Consider the following 10,294-nt stretch of genomic DNA (forward strand, 5'->3'; position numbering starts at 1 on the left):
CCACGCCCGGCCCTTTGATCAGCAAGCACAGATCAGGGCCCCAAAATTCTTATCCCCCCAGCTGCCTCCGCAATCTCCATCCGGGCGTCTTGGGGACGCAGCAAAGCCAAGCCCCCCGCCGGGCCCCCACTGGCGCCAGCTGGCACTGCCCCAGCAGCTGCCCCCACACCACCATCCTTGGCCTCTAATGTCTTCTCAAAGGTTATTTCCTTGTGGGAGTGCCGCCTGCTCCCCTAGCACCACCACCACCCCCGATCTTGACACAAATGCCGCTTCCTCCAAGAAGCCCACCTGAGCCCAAGAAGGAACAAGTCAGACCCGCTGTCTTGGGCCCCGCTGTCCCCAGACGCACTTCTCAGGGCTGAGACTTGTGTGGGGTGATCACTGCCATCTGGCTCCTCTGGCTAGAGCCGCGGTGGCCTGTCTGGCTCCCTGCCCTGCCCCCTAGCTAGCGCCACCGCCACACAGAACGGTGCGTGCGGACGCTCGGCTTCCTGCGAAAGTGTTGACATCAAGGACACGGAGGCAGAGGGAGGCACACAGCAAGGACCGTGTTGTGTGCTCTATTTCACAGCAGGTGAGGAACAGCAGCCTGCGGGGCAGGGGGCACTCGGGAGGGCACAGGGGGGGACCTGGCTTGGTGCACCCTCCCCCCCATCACTCTGTGACCCAAAGGATCCCCCCGGGGTCAGAGCCCCTCGAGTTTCACACCATCAGTGGCCTGGGGTCACCACTTCTCAACAGCCATTGAACTGAAGACTTGTCATCTGGAACAATGCTCCTGGGGTCTGAGAGGACCACAAGTCGAAAGGAAAGAGCAGGGGATGCTGGATCTCATGGCAGGATGGTGTGTGCACAGGACACTGTGGGGAGGAAAGGGGCTATGAGTGGGCTGGCTGCTCGGGGTCGGGGGGGCCACATTTGCCACAAGCATGTCCGTGGGCCACTGTCCGTGGGCCACAGGATCGCCTGGTCCAACAGCACTCGTGCCACCTTCCGCCGTCTGTGCGAGGCCCCAGCACAGGCCAGGAAGTGCCCTCAGGTGGCCGGCATGGCCGGCTCCAGGTCTTTAAAAATGCATCCGGGAGGCCGGATGGCTCAGGCCTGTAATCCTAGCACTCTGGGAGGCCGAGGCGGGAGGATCGTTTGAGCTCAGGAATTCGAGATCAGGCTGAGCAAGAGCGAGACCCATCTCTACTAAAAATAGGAAGAAATTAACTGGACAACAAAAAATATATAGAAGAAGTTAGCCGGGCATGGTGGCGCATGCCTGTAGTCCCAGCTACTCAGGAGGCTGAGGCAGGAGGATCACTTGGGCCCAGGAGTTTGAGGTTGCTGTGAGCTAGACTGATGCCACGGCACTCTAGGCTGAGCAACAGAGTGAGACTCTGTCTCAAAAAAAAAAAAAAAAAAAAATGCATGCGGGAAAGATGGACCCTTTGTCTCCCCTCCCCCTGTTAATCAGCTGCCTCTCGGGCCCAGGCAGGGCAAAGCCTGGAGTCAGAATTTACCGTCTTTTGGGAGAACCACAGCGGCCTCACTGAGCGCCAAGATGTCACACTTGTCCATGAATTCTTTCAGACTCTGGAAGCTCGATACATTCTGTCTGTCTGCAGTTGGGGGTCAAACCCATGCATCAGAGACTCCACCCGGCCATCGGGGGTCTCACGCTGACCCCCACCCTAGGAGAAGCAGCCGCCCAGCGAGGGAGGGGGCAGCTGGCCCGCCACGGCTAGCAGCAACCTGCCCCCTCGTTTCCAAGGCAGCCACTCAGGGAGCCCCTTCCTGCACAGTGCCCCAGCCAGCTGCGTCCTGAGCATGCCCACGCCTCGACTGAGACCCAGGACCCCCCTCCAGCCCCAACAGGCTGCTCCCACCCCCGCACCCCGAGTGCTTGATGCGGACGTGGGTCCCACCCAGCCACTTCCACTTGTCCCCGCCATCCGGGACAGGCCCTGCCCAGACCCCTCCCATACCCCCTCCTCCTCCCTGGCACGTCCAGCCCCCTACCCAGGACTTTGGAACCTGGACCCGCCACCAGCTGCCCCCTGTGCCCTCTCCGGCCCCCCAGACCCCTCCTCCTCCCCCTCCATCCTTCCTCCCCACCCACCCACCTCCATTTTCCTCTCCCCCACCACACCCACTCACGGAAGAGCAGCAGGGTCCTGTGGGTGCGGTCTGCCCGGCCCAGCTGGAGGTAGACCAGGCCGTAGCTGTAGTCGGTGGACAGCACGTGGAAGGCCTTCACCCCTCTCACTGGAAGAGACCCCCGTGGGTGGGAGGCCGTGCGGCCTGCAGCCCTGAGCCCTGGGGCGCCCGAGGCCTGGGATTCCGGCCAGGGCAGGTGTGGGGAGGAAACAGGTGCCACCCCCCCTCCCCTGCCTCACCTCCCAGGCGGGGCAGCCCAGAGCCAGCCTGACCTCCCGCCGGCCACTGCTCTGGGGCAAGGACCCCCACCCCCACCTTTCTCTCAGCCCCCATACGCACAGGTGTTCCTGAACACGGCCTTCTTCCTGTCCTTCCTCAGGGTCACCTCCTGGGACTGGCACCCCTGCGGCCTGGGGGGAGGCAGGGGCTGTAGCCTCCCACATGGGAACTCCTCCTCCTGCCCTCAGGCCACTGAGCCCCCCAGGGGGACGTCTGGGTCTCTCTCCTGCTCCCTGGGGACCTGGAGGAGGCAGGGGCCTGGGGGATCTTGGGGGGCTGGGGGCTGTCTGGGCCTAGTGGGGGTCTGGGGGTGGCTGGGGCCTGGGGGCGGCAGGGACCTGGGGGCTGGGGGGCCTGGGGCTGGGGGGGGGGCAAGCTCCCCAGTGTTTTCTCTGCCCCGCCGACGGCTGGCTCGAGGCTCTGGGTGGGGCCTTCTCCATGTGGCCGGGCCTGGGCACGGCTCAGGGACACAGCAAACACCACTCTCTGCACCCCATGCCCGCTCTGCAGCTCCTGCCAACATCTGTCCTGTGTGTTGTTGGGAGAGGAGTGGGGGACAGTCCTCCTGCCTCCGGGAAGGGAGGTGCCCCTTGCCTCGTGGGGAGGGCGTGCTGGGCCCACTCACCGGTTAAAGGCGACGACCACCTTGAGCTGGCCCCTCGTGTGCACCCGCAGCACAGCCGCCCCCAGCTTCCTTTTGTCTCTGGCCGGCAAGAAGCCCCGTGCGTCCGTGGCGACAGCCAGAATGTACCAGAAGCCTGAAAGCTGCCGCGGGGTGTCAGGGGGGCTGGTGTGGAGCTGCCACACACAGAGACCCCGGCCAAGAATCCAGCAGACGAGGGACTCGCCCTGCGCCCGGCCCCGCCACGGCACACTCACAGGCAAGCTGGCAAGGGCTGCCCCCGGGGTCCGCCCGGCATGGTGCCAGAAACTTCTACTGGCCAGCAGTCTCCCACCCCAGGACATGCCCCCCGTTCTGCATCCCGCTGCCCCTCGATGTCTCCTGGCTGCCTCAGGCCTCGGCTCTTGGGGCGTCTCCTCCCGGCCCCCACTTGGGGCACTGGCCCCTGTGCTCCTCACAGCGGCGTCTGCGGTGGGAGAGACTGGCGCCGGCTCGGTCCGGCTCGGTCCCGGCTGGCTGCCCGCAGGCCCTGCAGGGCGCGTGTCCCGGCTGCCCAGCCGCTGGTCCCAGCCTCGCAGCCTGGCGCCTGGCTCACCTTGTTCAAGTTGAGGGTGTGGGCCTCCTTGGGGGACCACTCCTGCAGGGGGGGGCCCGCAGCCAGCGCCAGCACCAGCAGCAGGACGGGCGGCCCCGGCCTCATCCTCACCCTCCCTCCTCGGCCAGCCAGGCTGGACGTCGCCTTTACATCTCCCTGTGCCCGCCCCGTGGTGGGCGTCTGGCCTGGGCTGGGCCGGGGCGGGGGAGGGTCTGGGCTCGGCAGGGGCTGCCACGTGCGCAGAGGCCACACCAAGGCTGCCAGACACTCACTCTTCACGGCCCTGACCCCGGGTCCCCACGTGTGCACCTGTTACAGCCCCAGGCCCTCTCACCTGGGCACCAGGGCGGCTCATCCTGGACCACCCAGGCAGAGGCAAAAGGCTGGGGCCTTTCCCGGGCAGGGTGCGCGTGCGGACTGCCCCCACCGCGACCCCGGCTCAGACCTGGCCACCTCTGCAAGGCCTCAGTGGCAGTGCCGGAGCAGGAGCTGGCAGGTGGGCTGGGGCTGGATGAGCGTGTGCGTTGTGTGTGCACATGGGTGGGTGCTCGAGGGTGCACATGTGCGCCTGCCCAGCCTGGAGGCCGAGGCACCTCGCGGGCACCTTGTGGGCACCTCGCCTCAGTGGGGGCAACTGGGAGCCTCCACCTTGCTTCCAGGCTCCAGGGCCTGCGCCTCTCCCAGGACTTCCAGCAGCGCGGCCTCCAGAACGCAGGGGGGCCTGGGGGTGCAGGCCCCCCGGGACCCCTGGCCCCCTGGCCCGGCAGCAGCCAAAGCCCCAGCCTGAGAGACAACAGAGCTTGGAGGATCCACACCTCCCCCAAGGCCCCCAGCAGGGGCCAGCACCTGCTGCAGCCCCCTTGCCCTCGGCGATCCGAGGACACCGTGGCACCCCAGCCAGGGGTCCTCGTGGACACCAGTGCCAGCTTCCTCGAGGGCCATGTTGGATCCAGGTGGGAGAAGTGGCTGTGGCCTCCCACGTCCCCAGACCAGTCCCCACCTCTGACCGGGGCCTGAGTGTGGTGCCCCAGACCCAGAGGAGCGCCGGTGAGGGGTCAGGTGCAGGCCTCTCATCCAGGATGGCTCCGGGTCCTGTGGTTGGGCCCTTGGTGACGTCCACTGGCCCCATGTCCCTCTCCCTGGGCGGGTCAGAGCCCTGAGAGGGCAGAGTCCCCCTGGGCCCCTTCCTGCCGGCAGGGCCCCGCCTGGCTCACACTCGAGACGTTGGCGGGTTTGGTTGCAGAATCACTTTATTCTGATCTGGAGCCGGGGCGGCCCCAACCGGCCTCCACCAGGACCTGGTGGGTGCTGTCCCCACGCGCCGCAGCCTTCACTGAAAACCAAGACAAGCGTGTGGGGACCCCGGCTCACCAGAGGGGCCCCCTAGGCCCTCAGCACCTTCAGGGCAGTGGAGCCACTGGCCCTGCGGGCTTGGGTGAGGGTCCTCCGCCCTCTGGGGTGTGGGCGGCCCCTCCTGCCTGCAGGGGCCGGGCCATGCTGGAGACGGTGACTCACCTGCAGGATCCTGTGCGCGCAGGTGACTAGAAGGGAGGCGAGATGGGCTGTGAGGTCCGGCCGTGCCACACCCAGGGCCCCGTCCCCGCCACAACCCTCACCTGCTATGGGGGCTGGCCCTGCAGCCCCAGCCCTGCCCAGCGCCCTGCGGCCTCCACGGTGGCCCGGCGGCCGAGACTGGCAGAGGCTGGGAACTAGCCCTAGGTCTGTGCCACCTGTCACACCCCCCGGGCACCAGCCCTGGCCCTGAGCCACCCCTGCGGCCACTCCAGGGACACTCACGGTCCTTGCGCAGCTGGGCCTGCTGCTGAGACAGGAAGCCCAGGCCCTCGCTCCACTTGGAGAAGAGCCCCAAGGCCTCCTGGCTGGCCGTCTCGCTGCGACCTGCGGGTGGTGGGGGCGGGGGGTGGTTGGCTCTGAGGGCCGGGGAGGGCAGGGGAGGGGGTTGGGGAGGGCCAGGGAGGGGGGTGGGGAGGGCAGGGAGGGGTCAGGGAGGGTTGGGGATGGGTCCAGGGTGAGGCCTGCGGAGAGGCCCCTGCGGCCACTCACTGTACAGCTCCACGGTGTTGAAGGCCTCGTCCCCAAACTCGAGCTGGGTGAAGATGATGGCGTAATCTCTGAAGTTAGTGCCCAGCACGCGGTACTCCAGCACGCCCAGGGCTAGAAGACAGCCGCCCCCGCCCCCCGCACGGTAGGGCAGCTGCCATGCCTGTCTGCGGCCCCGAGCCAGTTTGGCCACGGGGGAACCAGCACAGGGCGAGAGCCGTCAGACCCCAGGAGACCCCTCCCAGCGGCCCAGAACCCCCGGGTCCTGTCTCCCCCACACCCCACCCGGCGCCGGCGTGGAGCAGCTTGGTGACTGACGGACAGACGTACGGACAAGCCCTGGCCCAGCCCTGTCCCTGCAGGGGGGACAGCCGCCAGCCAGGTGCCCAGGCCCGGGCAGCCGTGTGGGGCGGGGACCGGGCTGGGCAGCGAGGCGAGGTCCGAGCTGTCTGCACAGGGGCCTCTCTCTGCCCGCAGCACCTGCCCGAGCCCCTGACAAAACCAGGTGTCTAGCTGCCTGGAGAAGAGCCACACGGAAATCTCCGGAGTGGAGCCGGGCCCTCCCCGCCAGCGCCAGCCCCGGAGGCACCCCAGGGAGACGCGACCCAGGGCAGGCACCTGTGGCCACACTTACCGGGGTTCTCAAACACCCATCCGGAGTTTCGTTTCAGCAACTCCACAACATTCTGGTTGCACCCCTCCAGCCTGCAAAAGAAAAGGCCCCCACCAGCTCAAGGTCAAGACCCTGCGACCCCAAGGGAGGAGACGGCAGCTTGGTGGAGGCCAGCAAGGCTGCTGGGGGAATCCTGTCTTCTTGACAGCCCCAGCTACCCGGAAACCTGCCCTGGGCCAGTCTGACCCATCTGGGGGGGCAGTGGGTGGGGGGGCAGCGGGGGCAGTGGACTCCTCGTTCACCTGCCGAGAGCCCTGTGGCTCCAGCTGTCCGCACAGAACACGGGACACAGAAGGAGCCCCGGACAGGCGGGAGGTGAGTGTGATTCCGGGGAGCGGGGCCGATGCCCAAGTGCATGTGGGAAACAGGAACCAGGGAAGGCCAGTGGGAGCTGCCACCTCGGCACAGACCCGTCCCTGCCTGTGCTGCGGCCAGTCTGCCTGGGTGGCCCCTCAGGCGCAGGAGGGAGGCCACCTCCGGGAGGAGGGAAGGGCCTCGTGCCTGGCGTGGTGGCTCAGGCCATGCTGTGGAACAGCCTGCCGGAGGTGATGCCGCCGCGCCACCCGCCAGGCCCTCTGCCCGGTGAAGGGAGGTGAGTGCGGACACCTGCCCCAGCGTGGCCCCCGCAGCCTGGCTTCCCCCAGGCCATGCACGTGGTCTGCTGTGGTGAACACGTGCCTTTGGCTCTGTGGGTCAAAGCCTGCTTGGCAAATGGCCTCAAGGCCCCGTCCTGTGGGGTTCATTCTGTGGAAGAATCAGGGGCTCTTGGGCCCCGGGGCGTGAGCCCACCTTGAGGACCATGTTCAGGAGGATTTGCACAAAGAGGAGGCTTCACCTGCTCTCCAGGAGCCCACAGGGCGACCAGGGACAAGGAGGCACCGGCTGTGACGCTGAGGGCATGCATCCTACCCGGATGCCAGCCAGGCCCAGAGTCCAGGGACACAGACGAGAGTGGCGGGGCAGAGGCCTGGCAGCTCACAGCAGAGCCAGGGCTGGAGGGAGGCTCAGGGCCACGGTGCCAGGGGCAGGTGTGCAGAGTCCACACGGCTCTTGCCTGAGCCCGCCGGGCCTGGCCTGTGGCACCTGTGGCCACAGGCACCTGCCGGGGAAGCCCGGGCAGGACCCGGCGCACAGCGGACCCCGCCTCACTCACCCGCGCCGGGAGGACAGCACCTTCAGGCTGTTTTCTGGAGTGAGCGTCACCACGACCCCTTCAATGTCCCTCACGTCCTTCTCCACAGCAAAGCCCCTTTCGCGGGAGGCCACAGCAAGGACATACCAGGGCCCGAGAAGCTGCATTGAGGGTGTTCGGTGAGAGAGCCGCCCGCAGAGGCCCCCGTGGCTGTCCGGGAGCCCCAGGGCCCCTCCCGCAGGCCCAGCCCACCCCTGCAGTCTGCCGATCGGGGCTGGCATCAGGGGACCCAGGAGCCGGGTGGCCTCAGAGGCGGGGCCTAGCCAGACCCACTGCGGGGCCCAGGCTGAGCAAACTGTGCTGTGCCCCCCACAGGTGCCACCTGCTTGGGGTCCAGCCTGCCCAGCCACACCGCCTGGGCCCTGGGCACGGAGGCCGAAGCCAGAAGAAGGGCCAGCAGCAGGCGCCCCATCCGCCCAGAGGCCCACACGCCCCAGCACACCACGGGGCCAGGACACACGGTCCCTCCAGGCCCTGGAAACCGTTTATATGGCCCTGAACGCCTCCATGTGGGCGGCAGTAACCACGGGGACACTGTCGCGGCCTCTCACAAAGTGGCAAAATTACCCACGGGGGGGATTATGCCGGGGTGGCCTCTGTCCCTGGCCAGACCCCCTGCAGAGCTGAGACAGGTGCCCGGAGTGATCCAGAAGGAGCACCCTAAACCCGGCGGCACGCCTCCCCCTCCCTGGGGATCCGACCCCCTCCCGGGCGGAGTCTGGGGAGACAGGAGACCCTGCCGTCCACCGCCAGGCCCGTGGGGAAGCCAATGCCACGTCCAGGGAGAGGTACAAGCTGGGCAAGGACAAGTGGTTCTTCCAAAAACTGCGGTTGTGGGATCTTTTGTTTCATGGTTAGAAGTACAAAAAGTTCCAAAAGTGTTTTTTAAAAGGCTCCCACCCCTTCCTGGCGTGCCCACCTCCTGCTCTGCGGGCCGGCCTCCCGCCCCCAGCCAGCACCCGCCAGGCCCAGCCGTCCTCCCGCCCCCGCAGCGCCATCCGGGCTGCCCGCTCTGCGGCCTGGGCTTCCGCCCCGGGCCTTCCTGGCAGCAGAGGACAGAGGTGCTCTGCAGGGTCTGTCTGAGCCCTCGAACCCCTGGGGGTGGCCAGGAGGGTCCGAGGATCCCTTAGCCCCGTGCCGAGGCCACAGCTGCGCCTTCTGGGATTCGCTCCTTCGCCGGCTCACCGCTCACAGCGCCCCCGCCCAACGCACTGAGGCTCCTGCGCAGCCGCGGGCTCGGACACCCAGGTCCTTCTCGGCGCAAGCGCAAGCCAGACCCAGCCCCTTAACGCCAGCCGGCTGCTGGCCCCGAGGGCTGTGGCCGCAAAACAGCCACTGCCAGCCTGGCAGGGTAGAAACCAAGACCCCCTGGGTGACAGAAGCAAAGGCTGTTTCCTCAGAGCCCCAGGTCGTGAGGCAGCGGCGGGACCCCCAGGCGGGCGGGCGCGGGAAGCTCCCCAGGGGTGCCGGGAGCCGCGTGCCAGAGCAGGCGTCGTGGGATCAGGCGGGGCCTTTGCACTTTCTGCGCATGATCCTAAGTCGGAATTGGGGACGAAACGTAGGGGAGCAGCCAGTGAAGGCTCACGTCCTGGCCCTTTGGGGCCGATGGCCGGGGACACTGGTGCCCGAGGAGTGGCGACGCCGCACGCAGGCTTGTGCCGCAGACGCTCCAGGACGCATGCGTGGGGCCTGCGTTTCCCAGACGCCTTTGCGCCTTTTGTGGCCCCAGGGTCCTGTCAGCAGCAGGACAGGCGGGATTTGGGGGGCGGGGGGAAGGGGAGGCCACCGTCCCTCCAGGGCTCCCGAAGGAAGGAACCCTCATAAGCCCCAGCCCTGCTTGGACGACCCGCCCAGCAGGGGAAGGTGGGCAGAAGCCCCCAGCCCTGCGCAAACGCCAGCTGCGCCCCCCGCACCGCGGGGCCAGAGCAACCCCACCGTGACCTGGGCTCAGGGGGGTCCCCGACCGCTACCCTCGAGCTGGCCGGCAGAGAGACAAATTTCCGCGGGAGACAATCTTCCCCAAATTCCCATCCTGCTCTTCACATTAATTCGGTCGATTGTTTCAAGTACGTTTCCCAGCGAGGAGACTCGGACCGCGTCCGTGAGCGGCAGCCTCGCGCGCACCTGCCGCCTCGGAGTTCCGGGACGCGGCGGGAAACGGCTGTGCCCGCTCCGCTCGCGGGCGGGAGCCGCCGGGGAAGACCTGCGGGGGACGAGCGAGCGCGGCCTGGACACGACCGCCGGTCGCCCGCGCCGGGGGCCGAGTGCCCAAACGGATCTCTGCACCATCTCCCAAAAAGTATGACGCTCTTGAAAAAAGAAAGTCATTTAAGAAATTAGAAATTTCACATTATCTAGAAGTAAAAAATAAAAGCAAATAGGCAGCAGAACTCTCCCTGCAGACGCTGTCTCGAGACTTCACGGAGAGCCGTGGCGGTTTCCAAAACTTGCACAGCAGCGAGAAGGTGGGACAAGACTAGGACTGACCAGACACTGCCGAGGAAAGAAACGCCGGTGGCCGCAAAGCGTCCGCGCAGAGCCGGGAGCCAGCACGGGAAATCCACAGCTCCTGTAAAATTTGCTGCAAACCACAGTTTGCAGTACTTTGACTACAGTGTCCCTGGCTGTGGCTTTGTGAGGCTTTTTTCTTTATTTTTATCTTGCTTAGGTTTCTCTGAACTTATGGGTCTCTAAGATGATGTTTTCCATCAAGTTTGGGGAATT

At 66.7% G+C, this 10,294-nt stretch overlaps 2 protein-coding genes across 2 annotated transcripts; both read right to left on the reverse strand.

Annotated features, from left to right (window-relative positions):
* Positions 1–834: 834 nt before the first annotated feature.
* LCN10 (lipocalin 10) lies at positions 835–3,749 on the reverse strand. The gene is made up of 6 exons (XM_069472182.1): positions 3,645–3,749; positions 3,053–3,192; positions 2,488–2,558; positions 2,149–2,256; positions 1,512–1,610; positions 835–863 (listed from the first exon to the last, which is right to left on the reverse strand). Exons 1-6 carry the CDS (start codon positions 3,747–3,749, stop codon positions 835–837), a joined length of 552 nt encoding a protein of 183 aa, XP_069328283.1.
* A 516-nt stretch (positions 3,750–4,265) lies between these two features.
* LCN6 (lipocalin 6) lies at positions 4,266–7,982 on the reverse strand. Its single transcript, XM_069472183.1, has 8 exons — positions 7,893–7,982; positions 7,532–7,671; positions 6,340–6,410; positions 5,709–5,819; positions 5,442–5,543; positions 5,160–5,185; positions 4,645–4,800; positions 4,266–4,427 (listed from the first exon to the last, which is right to left on the reverse strand). The coding sequence occupies exons 1-8, from the start codon at positions 7,980–7,982 to the stop codon at positions 4,266–4,268; spliced, it is 858 nt and encodes a 285-aa protein (XP_069328284.1).
* Positions 7,983–10,294: the final 2,312 nt, after the last annotated feature.

This window comes from Eulemur rufifrons, chromosome 7 (assembly GCF_041146395.1).
Source record: "Eulemur rufifrons isolate Redbay chromosome 7, OSU_ERuf_1, whole genome shotgun sequence".
Classification (NCBI taxonomy): Eukaryota; Metazoa; Chordata; class Mammalia; order Primates; family Lemuridae; genus Eulemur; species Eulemur rufifrons.